Below are 18947 nucleotides of genomic sequence, written 5' to 3'. Positions count from 1 at the left end.
TAACATATATATGGAACTTAGCTGCATGAACTGAAATCTGTAATATGACAGAAACTGGGAAATCCCATTTTGAAAACCCATGAAATGAGTTTGGATAACAATGGTCAGTGCCCTATTGCAGGAAAAGTAGGAAAATAAGTGGATAAAACAAGTTTAAGAGAAAGGAGGACAGGTTTTTGCAGAGGCTGAGTATGTGACAAAAAAAGTTATGAAAAGGACATGCAGAGAAGTTACAGTGCTTAGTTTCCAGATCACTTAGAAAAGAAAAAAAAAGTTACCTGTCCTTGTCTGCTGGCTTAGCTTCTTTTGGATAAAGTAAGAGGGAGAGGGGAGAGGGATTGTTCAATCTAGTTCTCCTCTGAATAAAAACAAAAGGGATAGAGAGAAAGCAACACCTTTTTTATATAGGATATCTGTCAGAGGCACAAGTTCAGGTGCAGTCTGCTAAGAAAAATGGGACAAAAAGTGGGCAATAATGACCAACAGAGAGCCAGTTTGCTGTACTGGTGAAGGCCCCAGGCTAGAGACTGGGAGTGCTAGTCCCACCTTAGGCACAAAGCCAGCTGGGTGACCTTGGGCCACTCACTCGCTCTCAGCTCTAGGAAGAAGGAGGCAATGGCAAGCCACTTCTGAAAAAAACTTGCCAAGAAAACTGCAGGGACTTGTCCAGGCATTTAATAACAACACCATAACAAAAAGGAAACTCGTGTTAAACCGGACTTATACAACAGCACATATAAAGTAAGTAAAAGGCGAAGGGGCAAGAAGAGGAGATGAAGACTCAGTCGTTCCCGCTTACTGCAAATGTGCATACGGTTGGGCAGAACCGTCGTTAGCAGCATGCTTGGCTTTTCCATAGTTCAGTGATGAAAATGAACAATAATTAAGATGGAACCTTCATTGTTACCAGCCTGTCAAGTCCAGCATAATCTTTTATTGACTAGAGTTTGCTGTTTCCTTCGATTCATCGATATGAAACAGCTTCTAAAGCGTCCTCGGCCCATCCAGTCCGTATCACCGGCGATTGGCGGACCGGAGGAAGATCCTCCTCCTCTACGCTCTCCTTCCCCTTCGAGAAGAGGGCAGGTCGCGGCGAGGTACTTTTGAGCCTTTCTCGCTGCCGTAGATTGTATACTGCGGCAGCGCCGACAGGATCTCTGGTAAGGGCAGGCTCAGGATTTTATGGAGCGGAGTTCGGCGGTAGTAGGTGCCGTGAGGCGCCTCCGCACCCAGGCGCCGCCACCGCTGCAGAATCACAACCGGCAGCAGCAGCAGCAACGCTGGGAAAAGGAGAAAAATGGACGGGACAGTAAGAAAAAGCCTGCAGGAGGAAGCGCGAGCCTTCTTCCGGAGATGCTCACGGCGCTCGTGCTGCTGCTGTACTTGCTGGGGCTTCGCGGGCTTGTGCAGATTTCCTTCCAGCAGCTGGTACAGCCGACACGCGACCCTACGGAATTCGACGCCCCGCGCGCCAGGTAATTGACAGCGAGGCTCGCGCATTCCGGCACCTTCCCCCCCCCCCGCTTCCTTCGTAGGGGTCCCTAAAATTGCACATTGTTGCAAATTTAGTAAATGTAATTTATCAGCTTGGAATAAGAAACACTGGTTCCTAGTTATCCTTTTGCATACGTGGTACATGAACTTTCCTCTCTTGCATCTAGTCTGTTTACTACGGCAATTTCTTCACTAGTGTTAGATAGCAGCAGACTCCACACCTGCGTGACAATATAAAACCTTCGTCATTACCATTATATGAGGAGGTCCTATGAAAAAATGGACTTTTTCGATATGCAGGCACCTTGTGCTCTTCTGCTGTTGTCAAAGACTGGATTTTCACCCACCTTAAGTGTTTGTGTGGATTTAGCAAATGTGGCTTGTTTTCATTTGTCTCCAATATGACAGGAATCAGAGTGATGCTGCTTCCAAGTTAATAATAACATTCACAAGGGTGTTCACATTTTCCCATCACATTTTTGCCAAATGTGAAACTTTACTGGTTGATCTTTGGAAGTGGATTAGGTTTGGGCCAATGAAGTCCTTCAGTAAACTCTGAATTAAAAAAAGGTCTTCTCCTGAATTCCTGGTTTATCTCACCACAGCTGTAGTTTCTCCATTTTGTCCGTAAAGGAGAATAGTGGCCTCTGACATTTCCAACTGAGTGTAGAGGAATACATAGATAACCTTGAGCCAGGGATGCAAGAACATTTAAGGCAAAATAAGAGACAACTCAGTCCTGGGAACAGAGGAGGTATGAGAAAGAAACTCAAAATAGCCCTCCCTTGAGTCTGTTTGGCATAAGGGGGCAGAAGGAAACTGGCAGGCTTTTAAAGTTTTGTTATTATACCCTACAGCAGTAAAGGGTTTGTGGAATCCTTGCTCTGTTTTCTGACCTGGCCTACCTTGACAGTAAGGGTCCATTGGTTTTTACTTTGATTCGAGAAGGAAGGTACCAAAAGCCTTTTTTTTTTTCCTTTATGCCTCTTTGAAAAATTAATTTCATTTGCTATTTGGGCTGTGGTATGATGGACTAAGAATGGGAAAAGCAAGATTCAGCCATAGAAACTTACAGGGTGCGTTTAGGACAGTCACTCTCTCTCAGTCCAGTTTATCTCATAGAATTGGTGTGGGGATAAAATGAAGGGAAAACCCCATGTAAGCTGCCATATATATCATCTTTTTTGGGAGGAGATGGTATATAAATCTAAAAAGTACATAAATAATATTTTGCTGCTCAGAATCAACCATTTCTTCTTCGAGGCGGAAGAGTTTGTGTGTATGTGAGATTTATTTATTTATGCAATTCATCACACTGCCTCAGTCCTAATGGATTACAGATATAGTTAAACAGTTCTCACATGAGCAAGCTGTACTGATTCTCCCTCAGGTCCGCTGGATGTGCAGAGGATTTGAAGAGAAGTGAGGTCAGTCAGTCTATGTCACTTTACATGGAACTTCTGTAGAAGCCAGGATGAGCATAATGAACTTAAGAAATAAACAGTCCCTTTAAACAGTTGCAGAAAAGGCAATACTTCTCCATATAGGTGAACATGTTTTACTTGGAGTGAGTTAAGGCATCCACAGGCAGTTAAATAGTAGGTAGCTTAATTTCTTTCCTGCAGTACCTGAATAAAGGGAAGAATAACCACGCCAGTAATGAGTCACTATAGGTAAACAGCCTTTTGTAGGTCTTACCTATCTTTTGCTTTTCTACTGAGAATTTGATGTTTGTTTAAACCTTTGGTCTAAATTTGGCATAGAGCCATTTGATCTAATGGTTAAGGCACCAGGCTAGAAACCAGGAGACTGGGAGTTCTAGTCCCACCTTAGACATGAAAGCCGACTGGGTGACTTCGGGGCAGTCACTCTCTCTCAGCCCAACTCACCTCACAGGATTGTTGTGGGGAAAACAGGAGGAAGGAGTGTTATGTGTGTTTGCCACCTTGAATTATTTATAAAAATAATAAGGCGGGATAAAAAAATGTGCAACCTTCTTTTGATATGGGAACCATATAGGCAATTTAGTGTAATGTAGACAAATGATCTGTATACAATGGTCCTGTGCTTTTTCTTACAATGTTGTATAAGGCCCCTCTTTATATTTTTGAAAGTTATGAAACGGGGTGGGGGGGAGAGGGATATCACTTTTTTATACTACTTCTATTTCTTTAATCCTCTGAATATTTCTCTCATTATTCTTAGATCTATATACTGAAGTATCAACATTTTTATACCAACTTTGTATGAATAAACAATTTTTCTAGTTTTCTATGTGTATTGTTATTTTGTAGATTACTCTTGACTTTAAAAATAGGAGTGAATAGTGAAACTAAAACATTTCTTTTGATTAATAAAAGTAGCTAATATTGGAATGTGCTACTTTTTCATAATTTCTTAAGTGAAATACATATTTGAGCTTCTATCATTTATTTTTCTGCAAGGTTTGAGTTTTTTGAACTTCCTTTTTTTCAGGCTTTCATCAACATATTCATCATATGTACAAATAGCAATGATCCTTCATCTACCCTAAACCATGTTTATGTTGAATTAACTCATATTGATTTCATTATAATTTAATTCTGAGTCCTAGAATTTTTAATAACATACTCACCATATTTCATTATGAGTCCTAATATAATTGGGACTTACTTTACAAGGAGATTAGTATGATTTTTTTTACTATTTACTGTGTTACAAATCTGCTCAGTAACTAAAGTTCTTTAGGTACATTATAGATTTATCATGAAAACATTAAATGATTTTTTAAAAATCTGAAACAGTAAAATTCAAATAATCAATAAAACACTATTCTAATATAGAGTGGTTACTTTAAATCAAATTGAATGAATACAAAACTCTAAAAATGCCTGGGCGAAGACACTTTAATGCAGGTGCAGATGTATTTCCCTGGAATGGTCATGCCGTAAGCAGAGCAGGGCCAGACCCCACTGATGAGTAAAATTTCTCCTTGTAGCCTTCTAATACAGGGAAAAGGCAATAAGTTAAAAAGGCCATTTTTTTTCCAGGTTTCTATGCAATCCTGAAAAAAAGTTAATTAATTATGTGCCATCAAGTTGGTGTCAGCTCTTAGTGACTACATGGAATGATTTTTCTCCCTAACCTGGTCTTTCAGATCTTCCAGTAGTGCTCCCATTGCCAATGTAACTGAGTCAGTCCAGTGTCAGGGAAAAAAACTCATGAAACACGGGAGACAGACACACCATAAAACAAGTCACCTCAAAGTTCTAAGTTCTTCTAAGAGCTTTATTGAAAGTTAGTTCAGCAGGAAAGTAAAATGCAATCAATTACATACAAGGTACTTACTTAGATACACATTGCAATGCGGACCGACAGGAGCAGGCCGTCACTGGGACAGCCTAACCCGTGTGGGTGCAGACCCCCAAATTGCAATCCTTTTTATCCATTAAAACCGCAAACCACAATCATGACTCTTAGGATTGTCATAACGTCCACAGAGCTAATTTCACTACACTTTCCTGTTCCCTTTGTCCCTGTCATGTCTGTTCCCATCAACAAGTTTGCTTATTCAACTATTTGCACTGGTTTGGCAAGGATTTTTCCTGTCAGTGCCCCACAGGTCATCTCTAAGCTAGCCCTTGCTTTTATTCTTAAATGTGATTAAGCAACATATATCTATATCAAAATAAGTTTTAGGCTACTCGCATTTTTCCTCTCACACCACCTTGCTTCTGGTTGTCCTCTTCCTCTCTTTCTTCCACTTTCCCAGCATTAGAGTCTTCTCCAGAGGGGAAAAAGTTGAGGTGGCTTTAATTAGTGGCAGGGAGATTCTGTGCTCGTGTGAGGTCTGAAGCCCTTCCAAATAATTTTCAAAACATGCACAGCCCTGTTGTATATAGATAGATTGCAGACTACAGCTCTGCTATCAGAAGAACCAGATATCTCAGTTTCTGCTTAGAAACACCTGAGTCCCAGGCTGCATGGTCATTTATCAAGGAAAATAAGAATTGGAGTCCAGCAACATTTAAATAAACTTCCTCACCTTTAGAATATTTTGGACCTGAATTATATTCTAGATTGATTTTGTATTGTGTACATTAATAGAATAACTCCACATGTGCAGCATGATGCATGCTGAAGGAAATGTGGTAGACTCTTATGATAATGTAACATAAAAGCGTGTAGGTTTTCATAATTTTGTGACTTGGTTCTTATTAATAAATCTGAAGTATAGAAATCAGCAAGTCACATATAATCGTATGGAGAATAGGCTGTGATGTTGATGTCTTCTACAGTAACTTTTTTCTTATAGTTAGTAGAATGTTATATGTGAACCCCATGACCTCCAAAGCATGAAAAAAAGTTATTACAATTATGTCACAGTACATACCAGTTGATTTGATCCTTGACTTATAATTTATCTGTAAGAGCTGTACATTTCATCCATAATTGTAGGTTACTGTGTTTTAAGTCAGTGATTTTCAACTAGTGGCTTGTATACCATTGGCAGGACTCTAAAATAGTTTAGGTGAGATATAAGATAAATTGTTGAGCCTGCATTTAGTCTTTTAAAATGTACCATACACAATAAATATAGGAACAAAATTACATAAACATTACATGTTCTTCTTAGCAAAAAGTGGGTAAATTTTTGTTTCTACCGTGATGGGACCTAAGTTCTTTAATAGAGTGATTGCTGGGAATTATGATATGAAAGATTTTAAAATAATTTTCTAATGCTTTATTTTATATGCTCCACAGGGCATATTTAGAAAACATTACTGCAATTGGTCCAAGAAGTGTTGGAAGTCCAGAAAATGAAATTTTCACTGTTGACTACCTCTTGAAACAAGTTAAAGCTATTGAAATTAAAAGCAATCATGTCCATACAATCTCTGTAAATATACAGAGGCCAACAGGCACTTTCAGTATTGACTTTCTTGGAGGATTCACCAGTTATTATGACAATATTACTAATGTTGCCGTTAAACTGGAACCCAGAAGTGGAGCTGAACATGCAGTGATGTTGAATTGTCACTTTGACTCGGTACCAAATACTCTAGGTAAGTACATCAAAAACATTTTACAAAGGGGAGAAATAATTATTGTTTCACAGAAAAATGATGTTTCCTCTCTGCTTAAAAGATGAAGTCTAGTTACGTTTCAAATCTTCTTTGTATAATACCCAGAAGTAATTCTTCATTACATTCATTACAATGAAAACGTTTTGCAAATCTAATAACTGTTGAATTCTTTTTAATTCCATTGTGTTTCTAGCCATCAAAGATGGTCATAGCACATTTGGAACTTGTATAAATAAAGTGTAACTGAATATAGTAACTGTGGAGTCTTTGGTCCTCTCTGAGCTTGGTTGTTTGCTTGCAAACGTTTCATTCATAAACAGGGAGCAAACCCCATAGCATGAGCATTGATGATGTTACTAGGTAACATCGTCAGTGCTCATGCTATGAGGTTTGCTTCCTGTTTATATACTGTAGCTTGCCCTGCCAGTGTTGGTGGGGGTATGGTTTTCTCCTTGGTAGTTCCTTGATCCATATTGTTTTTTGCTTGATTGTTTGTCTGGTGTTAATCCCTGCTTATCTGAGTGTAGGCTGCTGGAGAGGATGTGTTCTGGTCTTTTTGTTTCCTTCTTAGCTTGTTTATTGTCTCTGTTGAATGGTGTGTAAATGTGGTTTATCTCTATGTGTCTATTGATGACTGATGTGTCTGAATGCCAAGCTTTCAGGAATTCCCTAGTATTTTTGGATTTAGCTTGGTCTAGGATGCTCACAGTTTCCCAGCTGAAACTATGGTTGAGTCTATCCATGTGTTGTGAGATTAAGGAATTTTCATTGTGTCTTCTGACTGTTAGTTGGTGTTCATGGATGCACTCTGCTAGTCTTCTGTCCATCTATCCTACATAGTGGCTGTTACACTCCTTACACTGTATGTTGTTGATGACTCCTGTTCTTTCTTCTTGGGCCACTGGGTCTTTGGTTTACTTAAGACTGTTTGAAGGGCTCTAGTTGGTTTGTGCGCTATGGTGATGCCATGTAGTTGTAATAGTAGGTTGGTTGTTTCTGAGATTTTTTGATGTATGGTAGCGTTATCCTTTTCATAGCTTGTGTTGGTTGTACTATAGTGGGTTGAGTAGTCAGGCAGTTTTTGATAAAGTTGCGTGGGTAGCCATTTTGTTGGGAGATGTTGTATAGGTGGTCTGTTTCCTTTTTCTGGTCTTCTGGGTTGCTGCAATGTGTTTGTACTTGTCTGAATAATGTTCTTACACAGCCTCTTGTGGGAGGTTGGGTTGTTACTTTGGTAATGGAGTACTTGGTTGGTGTGGGTTGTTTTTTTGATAGACTTGTATTTCTAATTTGCCATCGTTTCCTCTGCTGATGAGGATATCCAGGAAGGGTAGTGTGTCGTTGCTTTCTTCTTCCCTTGTGAATTTTATTCCTTTGAAGATGTTGTTGATTGTTTCATGTGTCTTCTCTAGTTTTTCTTTTTTTATTATGACAAAGGTGTCCTCTACATACTGGATCCATACTTTTGGTTGTATCTTTGGGAGTGCTATAGTTGCTAGATGCTGCATTATCATCTCTGCTATATGTTATGGGAGGGGGGATCCCATGAGTGTTCTTCTGATTTGTTGGTATATTTGTCCATCAAACTGAAAGTAGGTAATGAGGCAGAGGTTGATTCAATACGGTTCCTGTTTGTAATGTACAGTAAAAGGAGTTCACTTATTTTACTTTTTTATATTAAATGGCTTATATTTTGTGGAGAATATGTACAGAAGGGTATATAAAAATGTCAACTTGTTATGAATAACCGCAGGTCTATTCCCATATCATTTTATTGTTTTCTGAAATGTTCTGTTTTTTCCTGAAACCCATCAATCCAGGGACTCTGGAGAGAGTTCATCCATTTCTGGAAGGTAGATTTCCTAAACAGGAAATGGTTAATGCTTTATGCAGGTAGTCCTCAACTTACCACCACAGTTGGAACTGGAATTTGCATTACTAAATGATGTGGTTGTTAAGTGAGTCACACCCGATTTTACAACCTTTTTGCTGTGTTCATTAAGCAAATTTCCCCCATTGACTTTGCTTGTTGGAAGCCCCCTGGGAAGGTTGTAAATGGTGATCATGTGACCCCCTGGATGTTGCAACTGTTGTAAATACATGCCGGTTGCCAAGCACCTGAATTTTGATCACGTGACCACGGGGATGCTACGATGGTCATAAGTGCAAGGTCAAAAGTGCATTAGTCACTTTTTTCAGCCCCATTGTAACTTCGAACAGTCACTAAATGTATGGTCGTAAGTTGAGGACTACCTGTAGCTATTCATAAAGTCTTTTTCCACTAACTTTTTCACATCTGTATTGTGACTAGAAATGAAATTTTGCTGTAAAATTTTAACAATAAATTCTGAGCAATCATACCACCTTGGCTCCCATATATATTTTGATAAATATATTTGGGAACCAAGGATTGAATAATATTTTTGACAACCTACTTTTTTTCTGAACAATTTTTGTTTGAGAGAGGAAGTTATTTCTATAATATGATATTTAAAATATTTATAATTATGTTTCAAACATAAGAACTTATTGTGCTAATTATCTCATTATTTTAAGGTGCTAGTGATGATGCTGTCAGCTGTTCTATAATGCTTGAAATACTGTACACACTTTCAAAATCATCTGAACCTTTGCAGCATTCTGTTATATTCCTGTTTAATGGAGCAGAAGAAAATGTCTTACAGGTAAGAAAGCAGTCAGTAGATCCTTAATATTTTAATATGAGTGAACACTTGGACTGAGACCCAAAGAGTTTATTTTTATTATAAGTTGATGCTGCTTTGTCCTTTGATGTTCATTAAAATGAAACCGAATTGCTATGAAGGTGTGTAAAACTGAAATATTTGACAAATACTTGAATAAAAGTAAGATTTTTTTTTCTTTCCTTTCCCATCATGGCAACTGGATGTTGCGACTGTCATAAATACATGCTGGTTGCCAAGCACCCAAATTTTGATCACATGACCACAGGGGATGCTGCGATCATCATAAGTCCAAGGACCAGTCATTAGTCACTTTTTTCAGCCCCTTTGTAACTTCGAACAATCACTAAATGTATGGTCGTAAGTTGAGGACTACCTGTAGCTATTCATAAAGTCTTATTCCACTTTCCCATCATGGCAATGAGACTGAATTTAGTTCTTACTCTGTTTTTGGTTGTGTGTATGTGTGTGTGTGTGTGTTTTATGGAAACGTTGTGTTGCAATTAATAAAATAATAGTTTTTTCTTCAATGCCCAGGGAGTAACAGTGCATTTTTTAAAATTGCATTGGCTTGTTTGAGTTAAGAAAACTGTTTTAGCGAGCTGTTCTTATGAAAGAAGATCAGAGCACCTGGAAAGCTTATAAACTGTTAAATTTTATGTAAATTGCTATTGCCTGCAGAGACTAATCATTTAGATTACTCAACCCTTCAAATACACACACACTTCCAACATTATGAAAAAGCTGGCCTGTTTAGCATTTATTAGTGAATTTTTATATTATTTACTCTTTTTACGTTTCATGTTGTATATATATAAAATTTTATATGTGTTTATTAGTTTTATGATGCTGGTCTGTACCATAATAAACTTTTAACTAATTAAGTAAGAAAGGAAAGAGAGCAATAGAACATTTTTCCAGAACTAGAATCTCCTTTGTGTAATCAGAAGATAGTTCAAATATATTATAAGTTTTCTGTCTATTATCTTTACTTTTTATCCAGGCTAGTCATGGCTTCATTACCCAACACCCATGGGCTAAATCGGTTAGAGCGTTTATTAATCTGGAGGCTGCTGGAGTAGGAGGGAAAGAACTTGTGTTTCAGACAGGTAAGATTTTTAGTACCATTCATGTAAGTCTTGTGACAACTTCATTTAAAAATCACAATGCTTTATTCTGATGCAACTTTTCAATTGAATGTTGAAGATGCAGATAAGATTTTCATTTCTGATAAAGAATTGTTGTGCTTATAGTACTTGCTGCTTGATTTATTTTTTATTGGATTTGTAAGCCTGGCTAATTGTTAAATGTCTCATTGTTACATAACTATCCCATTGTTACCACAGAGCTTTTATTATGGCTTTCTAAAAACAAGCAGATTCTATACTGGGATAAAGGGGGATGAATTTCTATTGTATTTATAAATACATTTATAAAGTTTCATTGGCATGTTTGGTAATTGGTTCAAATACAGTCAAAAGTGTGAGCTCTCCTCACTTGAGAAATGTAAATGAGAAGAGATAGCTGGCCTTGTTCCAGAAACCCTTTGTGACCCAGGTTGTGCTTCCCTATGCTAAACTGTTTGCTTCCATCTGGAACTCAATACTGTTTAGTCTCTACAGAAATATATGTTTGGCATGGTTGTATCCCAGGGATTATATCTACGACTGACGTGACATTAATTTTTGTTCTATGACATTGTTCCAGCTTAATGGAAAGTTATCTGCCAGTATTAATGGGATCAAACTTAAGTGAAGAACTGGAGCTTTACCTCCAGGTTAACATAAACCTCCATGTCCTGATCGCAATTTTAGGCAGTTTATAATTTAAGAAGGCCATTAGAAACCCCTCTGGGTGTAGTAAGTATATAGCTCAGAAATTTGGTTTGAACTGCCTCAGGAAGATTCTTCCTTATATAAATACCCTTATAAATATATAAATAAGTGCCATACTACACTCGGGACAAAGTTTTAGCTTAGAAGAGTTTTAAAGCAGCTGATACTAATTCACTTCCATTAGTAAAAAAGTGTTTTGATGGCTGTTGCAAATCTTGATGCCAACTGGGAGACAAAAGTTGTGGTGAACCCTCCAAATTCCTGTGGGATGGAAAATCACTCCTAGATATTTAGTTAGGCTAAGTTGGATTCCACTCTATGTTCCATCTTTGGACTTTGGCCCTTTTAGCAAATACCATGACTTTAGATTTCTGGAAGTTAAGTACCAGCCTGTTCAGTTTGCAGTACTGAACTACAGAGCTCATTGCCCTTCTAAGCTGTATAGGAGAGCAAGAGATAAGACCTACATCATCTACATATAGGACTATTGGGATCTTGCATTATTTTGGGAGAGTGACAATCTGAGTTGTTCACTGTCTTAGTCATAGAGTTAAGGAACAATTAACAAGGTAGGGGCCAAAATACATCCCTGACACCTCTGTATGAGTATCACTTCTGAAAGCAACCCCTCGTTATTAAATCTAACTCTCAGGCAGGAATTAACATATAAATTTTAGATCAGATAAAGAAGACATTTATCCATGGTGATATTCCTGAGCTTATTCCACAGAATCTTTCTGGCTGTAGAGTCAAAGGCAAATTGAAAGTCTAAAAGTCAAAGTCAAAGTAATCTTTATTGTCATTGTACTTCTCATACAATGAAATTAAATGCCACTCCAGTGCAGCTTTAAAAATATAAAAACCATAGAACACATAAAATACATAAAACACATAAAACACAACCTTCACATTCCATTCACCATTGCACAACCCCTGGTGCTGCATTAATACTGCACTATACAGTAGAGTTCAGTATAGTTACAGCTCTAAGATAAAAGCTATTCTTCAGCCTATTTGTCCTTGTTTTCATTATCCTGTACCGTCTGCCAGATGGTAATCGTTCAAAAAAAGAATGTCCCGGGTGGGATGGATCCTTAAGAATGTTTTGAGCTTTCTTAAGGCAGCGGGAACTATAACGTTCTTCCAAAGAGGGGAGAGGGCAACCAATGATCCTCTGGGCAGTGGTGGCAACCCTCTGGAGCGCTTTCCTATCTGCCACTGTGCAGTTAGCAAACCATACACAGGTGCAGTAGGTTAAAATGCTCTCTATAGTACAGCGGTAGAAGGTCACCAGCAGTTTTTCACTCAGTTGTTGTTTCCTGAGAAGTCTCAGGTAGTATAATCTCTGCTGGGCCCTCTTAACCTATGCTGCAATATGAGCGCCCCAGGTCAGGTCCTCCTTTATGGTAACACCCAGAAACTTAAAACTGGCCACCCGCTCCACTCGGTCTCCATTGATAACCAGGGGCTGGACATCTAATCTATTCCTTCTATAGTCCACTATAAGCTCCTTGGTCTTATTGATATTAAGAGCCAAATTATTGTCTCCGCACCACGAAAGCAGCCGGTCCACCTCATCCCGGTAAAAATGCCTCATATAAGGTTGATTATGCACATATTTCTGGATAAGATGGTACAATATCAAAATATGATGTACAGTTGACCAACCTTCTCTAAAGCCAGCTTGTTTGTCCTCTAAAATTTCCTTAGATTCTATCCAAGCTTAGACTTTATTACTCAGGTGCTTTGCATATAATTTGCTTAGGACATGTAGTAAGGTGATAGGTTTATGATTAGTGAGGTTTTCCTCATTAACTTTCTTGTAAATAGGGGCGTTTATTGCTACCCCATTTCTTAAGCATCTTTCCTATTGTAATTAGGGTCAGTATACAAAGCTTTATAATATGGTTCCCAAGCTTGAACAGGGACCCAATTGGCCCTGGGCAGAAATTCACCAAAACGAAGAAGTATTCCTTTGCTTGACAGAAAGGATGAGTTGATGCCATGCATAGCCTTCAGCTTCTTCTCCCTAAGGATTAATTTATATTGTGATTTGAGGTCATACATAATTTGATAAGTGGCCTCAGAGGGATAACATTTGTAAACAACATAGATGGCCTTAAATTTCCTTGTGAGCAGCTGACATTCCTAATCAAATCATTGTTGATCTTAGCTGTACAGGTAAAGGGGGTAGTTCCTCTTGAATTAAATTTGCTGATTAACCAGGCATACAACTCCATCTGGAGCTCCTGTGGGTAACTGGAAATTAAAGTTGAGCAAATTTCTAAAACATCTTTGACTTCAGTCATTGAGTTACAGAGTTACATTTCTTTTATTCCACCTGGGTCAGGTAGAGTGTGCCCTCTGAAAAGCCACTCTGAAGTGTGTCAAGTCAAATGTGGGAAAGTGAATGGGAAAAGAAGAACTTAAAATTCCTGTGAATTTGCTTTAGTAACCTTATTTAGAATCAAAGCCATGTGTTTTGGTTATGGCAAATCACAAGTAAAAATGCGTAACACTAAATTAAAATTGAATTATTTATATTTTATAATTGTTCTCTAACTCTTACAGGGCCTGAAAACCCTTGGCTGGTACAAGCGTACATCTCTGCTGCTAAGCACCCTTTTGGTTCTATCGTGGCTCAAGAGGTATTTCAGAGTGGTATTATCCCCGCAGAAACAGATTTCCGTATTTACAGAGATTTTGGCAATGTTCCAGGTTTGTTGGATAGTTTTAGCAGGATCTGTATTTGGGCCTATACTTGGATGCACAGTGCAAAGTAGGTAGGAGGATTGTCAAGCCAATAAAAGAAAGGAAAAGCTTGTGATATGGAGCTGTCCAGTATTGTATTTGTCTAATGTTGATGTACACATTGCAGATTTTCTGAACCAAAAACAATAAACTCCAGCACAATCATATGCAGGAGAAATTTCTCCTTTATGATTTCGTTTAATGATGGAGACCAGATCACTGTTCAATAAAAGCAAGGTTGCATTTATTTCAGTACTGGAGGCTGCAGTAGCAAGCCCAAAAAGGTGTGGGGATGCAACCCCTTTATACAGGTTTATGCTAATCAAAGCATCATTACAATCCATGAGTTCAGAGGTAGTGAGGCAACAAAGATGAGATTACAAAGACAATGGTTTTATTAAGAATACAGAGACTATATGTTAAAATAAAAGTTACGATTTGATGTTTCTATCCCCATTACCTTCTTTGCCCTTGCTTCCCATTGCCTGCCTGCCCACCTCCCTCCCTCCCTCCCTCCCTCCTTTGCCTTCTAAGTATTTTTATGGCTGAATTGGCACTTTTCTTGCCCAGGAAAGATGACTGGTGAGGGGAATTGATCTCCTTTAGCTTGGCTAACACCATTTTCTCCTTCAAGTATTGTGACAGTTGAAATATTGATTATCATTGCAACTTTGGACATATGTTACCCTTTCTTACAGAAACCTGTATCTAGAAGTCACTGTCAAAGCAGGGTTTTTTTTTTTGTTTGTTTGTTTTTTTGCTGTATCCTAACTACTGCATTTGCACAGCACACTAATCCATAACCCACGGTTTACAAATCACAATGGCTGAGTTGGAATAACAAGTTAATCCAAATCAATATTAATAGATGGCATTTCCCAAACAATTTCATTAAGAGTGGCAGATTCCTATTGTGCCATACATATGCTGACACAAATGGTAGAACTTTAGCCTGTGACTTAATACAATGTATGAATCTGTCTTTTAAGAAAAACACACCATTTGGGAAAAAACAAACATATATTTTAAGTGATACTTTGGTTCTTTTACTTTAGTTTGTTTCAGTGAAGGATTTGTCATGGCTTTTACTGGCGCACAATATGAAATCCTTGTTGGTTCAGACTTTAGTGTTATTTAACCTATACGTTAAAATCTGTAAAAACAGAATCCAAATTGCTGCACCAAAGAAAAGGCTAAAGTTCTACCATTTGTGTCAGCACATGTATGGCACAATAGGAATCTGCCACTCTTAATGAAATTGTTTGGGAAATGCCATCTATTAAATTAATAAAGAAGTAGATTGTTTATCAGACACATTGAAACATTTCAGAAAAGCATTGCTATACAGTTCTTTATTATCCTGCTTGATAAATCAACATTAACTCAGAATGCACTGGCCCAGCCGTAACGGGGGCCTATGTTTATATACAGGGGAGATTCTCCATGTCCACGCCATCATGTGAGACAGCAAGAAAGAATAGCATAAATTATAAACGCACAACCAAAATTATGAAGCTGTGGGCAAATACTGAAATATGACTGTTTAGTAGAACAGTTCATAAATATTTAGTTATTGTTAAGATTATTTATAAATACATTAATTTAGTTAGGAATACTTTGTAAATTTAAATTAAATAACATTATGATTTAATGTAATTATACCGATAGGAATAGACCTGGCTTTCATTGAAAATGGTTACATCTATCATACAAAATATGACACGGCGGATCGAATTTTGACAGATTCTATTCAGAGAGCAGGTTAGTATTCAAAGTTTCTCATTACTTTTAACAGCAAGGCAAGATTAAATCATTGTTTTCCATATGGGTTAATAATGAAGATTGAAACTCATAGGCCCAAAGTCTCAGTACCCTAAAGATAATAAAGCTTTGAGAATAAAAAGTTCATTGATAAATATAACCAAGTAAATTGACTTTGTTCCTCCTATATTAAAAAGTCTGGGTAAAGTAAATTGATTTTAATTACTAAAGAAAATTTAGATATCACAGCCTAGTTTTATACACTTTTCCTTGAATTTTTCCCTGGTTACAACTTACCTACTTATTTATCATTCTTGGCCCTGCAGTTCACATAGGAACACCAAATTATTTTTCTATTTATTTTAAGGTTACATAACTATATTTTAAAAACTCAGGCCTTCAGTATATTGAATTTTGTCCTGCCCATTTACTATTTCCCTTCCATTTTTTATTTGTTTTAAGAAGTAAATAATTTCAAATTCCAATTGTTTCATGATATAATATTCTTAATGAAATGCTTTGGAAAAGACAGATCCTTAATGTATGCCATTTTTTTTCCTAAGGTGACAATATTTTAGCCGTGCTAAAATACTTAGCAAAGTCAGATATACTAAGCAAATCTCATGAGTATCGACATGGAAATATTGTCTACTTTGATTTTCTTGGCATGTTTGTTATGGCTTACCCAGCTCGCATTGGTGTCATTATGAACTGTGTCATTGTGTCACTTGCCACGCTTTATTTAGGAAAAAAAGTTCTGCAACCAAGAAAAAGAGGTAAGTTCACTTCATGTTCTGTCACAGAAAGACATACCCGTCATACTGTTCTGTTTAAGGGTAAGCAACCTTATATAAAATACAAAGAAAAAGTAGGAAGCAAAATACATTAGAAACAGGAGTTTAAAAAGAATATCTAATTAACCCTAGTTTACATACTGTGGCATATGGATTTTGTGACCTGGCAGGGCTGCTGTTTTGCTGGTGTAAGCCAGACATTGGAGTGAGGAAAAAGAGAAAAAAGAAAGGCTCACTTTTGGCTTTAAAGGGCAGCTATGCTGTCACAATGCCTGAAGAGCTGACCTGGCTGCTAGCCAGGGCTGGTGTGGGGAGATTTTGAGCCAGCAGTCCCATTAGGGCAACAAGGTATATAGATGTTGGGGACTAGAGCCTGGGGGGACACCCACCTCCTCAGTTGCCACAGGACAGAACCAAAAGTTGGAAAGAGAGGGAGAGAGAGAGGAATAGAGAGAAGGAAAGGAGAGTAAAAGTTTGTAGCTGGAGTGAGCAGAGATGCTGTAGAGAGAAGGCTGGAGAGAAGTTGAACTGAAGTGTGTAGGGCAAGTGTTGGTTCCTGTTTGGGGAGAGGAGAAGAACAGTCCAGGGGTGGTTTCCCTGGAAGTCAGGAAGCAAAGACTCAGAGAGACAAGCTCCACCCAAGAAGTTGGAGAGCTGTGAGGGATCCAGCTTGTTGCAGGTGGCGGCTTCACCCAAGACCCTAGAGGGCACAGAGGGAACCAGCTGCTGGTAAGGAAGTCCTGGTTTTGGGGAAAAGTAGGCAGAAGACCCTGAGGGGGGTTCACAATGCCTCTCCAAACCTTATTCTTTCAAATCATCCTTTCTTCCATTACACCCATATCACAATTCATACATTTCTCAGAGCTTTACAATTTAGTTTCTGCGTCTGTACCTCCACCAGAAGAAGCCAACAAAAGAAGCTACTTCAGAATTGTAAACAGTAGCCTAGGGAGAGCTAAAGAAAAGTTAAGAACTATGTTTGAAAACCCATGAAAAAGAAACCAAGACATTTGAGCTATGCTTATGAGTTCCTTTCATCAACTAAGCCTTTATGCATTTTCCCTGTCAGTTGTTTAGCATGAAGATGTGTGAAGTTAGGATTGCCTAAGTTTCTGGAATAGGTGGGAGCAAGGATATAATGGTACATGCACAGAAGTTCAGTCTGTTAGTCCCAAGACCCTATACAGAGAATGTTAAAAGAGTGTCCACAAAGTCAGTCAGGGACACAGTTTGCCCAAATCAATATGTCTTACTGTATAGTCATTGGGCTGTAATAATCATTGCCTTTCTTTCTCAGCACATAACCATGATACAATGATTCTGATGACATGAAATACTTCTTGGTCTACAGTACATGCTACTCAGTGAGGAAATGTACCTTATAGAGTAGGAGAAAAATATTAAGTTCTGAGTTGAGGGACATGGGACCAAACAAAATGAGCATTCTGCTGGTTTTAGCAGTTTCTTCCATAAAGGAGTGAAAGCCTTGCTGTGTTGGAATTAAGTCAGATCAGAAATACTATAAGTAGAATGTAAATAGGAAAAAGATGGGGGGAAATAACTCACAACTCAGTCCTGAAAGGAAAAAGCCTTGTGGGTTTTTGTGCCATTTTCATTTTAATGAAATCATCAAGAACCATGTCTTCTTACTACTTTAGATCCACCTAAAAGAAATAGTACAGTATTAGTCAGATTTTAATATCTTTTTCCTTTTCTTTCAGCAATTAATTATCTGAAGGAATTTGCCATTGCTTTAGGCTTTTCAATACTTAGTTGGTTTGTCACCTTAATTGGTGTCCTTCTTGTAGCAGTGTTTATTTGTCTTATTGGACGATCTCTTTGCTGGTACACCCACTACTATGTCTCCTATTTTCTCTACGGATCTGCAGCTCTGGCTGTACTGATTCTTGTGCATACATTAGCCAAGAAATGTTATTATAAAGTAAGTACTATTATGTTTTATTACATGACTGACCATAGTAGTTATTATTTTCCCTTACCTCAATATAAATATAAAGATTCTGTTAGATGAGTCAGACTGCCTAGCTCAATATAACTTTTCTCTAGGCAGCTGTCTGTCTCAACTTCTCTTATCTGATCCTTTTAAATTAAAAAATGCTTTAAATTGCTTAATGAAGCAAAATTTCTAGGTAGACTTCACTATAACAGACTAGGCACTTCTCAGGCTGTGTGAACTCCAGATCATTTTAATAGTTAAATAGACCTTTTAGAAGTTGGGCTATCAGAAGCCAGGGATAAAATGGTGATATTTGACAGGATGATGCTGACTCTTTCTTAACAATTGAAAGCCTAAAATAGCTGTTTTAAACTTCTAGTAGATCCACACTTGTCCAAAAATGTGATAAAATTTTGCTTTAGAAAGCTGTCTTTCCCTGTTCTCCTAGATTGTTCTTCATACTTACTATAGCTCTGCTTTTTCAAAGACTTCCTTTTGCATCCCTCATATTTGTAGTCAGAAGTAGTAGGCAATTCCTGGTTGGCATGGTTCTTGTTTCCACAGGAAGTGGGACTTCCTATATATGT

General features: G+C 37.9%; 1 protein-coding gene across 1 annotated transcript in view; it reads left to right on the top strand.

Annotated features, from left to right (window-relative positions):
- Positions 1 to 627: 627 nt before the first annotated feature.
- ERMP1 (endoplasmic reticulum metallopeptidase 1) overlaps positions 628 to 18947 on the top strand; it is a 29682-nt gene continuing 11362 nt past the window's right edge. Inside the window, exons 1-8 of the mRNA XM_007428123.4 lie at positions 628 to 1475; positions 6238 to 6539; positions 9117 to 9244; positions 10266 to 10371; positions 13669 to 13815; positions 15517 to 15609; positions 16173 to 16385; positions 18125 to 18345. Coding sequence (XP_007428185.1) covers positions 1183 to 1475; positions 6238 to 6539; positions 9117 to 9244; positions 10266 to 10371; positions 13669 to 13815; positions 15517 to 15609; positions 16173 to 16385; positions 18125 to 18345 — 1503 coding nt within the window. The 5' untranslated portion in view covers positions 628 to 1182. The remainder of the gene's footprint in view (positions 1476 to 6237; positions 6540 to 9116; positions 9245 to 10265; positions 10372 to 13668; positions 13816 to 15516; positions 15610 to 16172; positions 16386 to 18124; positions 18346 to 18947) is intronic.

This window comes from Python bivittatus, unplaced genomic scaffold (genome assembly GCF_059951505.1).
Source record: "Python bivittatus isolate LINGU-HERP-01145 unplaced genomic scaffold, Pbiv_v1 ctg000850_np1212, whole genome shotgun sequence".
Taxonomy (NCBI): Eukaryota; Metazoa; Chordata; class Lepidosauria; order Squamata; family Pythonidae; genus Python; species Python bivittatus.
This window is presented reverse-complemented; position numbering and strand designations above follow the sequence as displayed.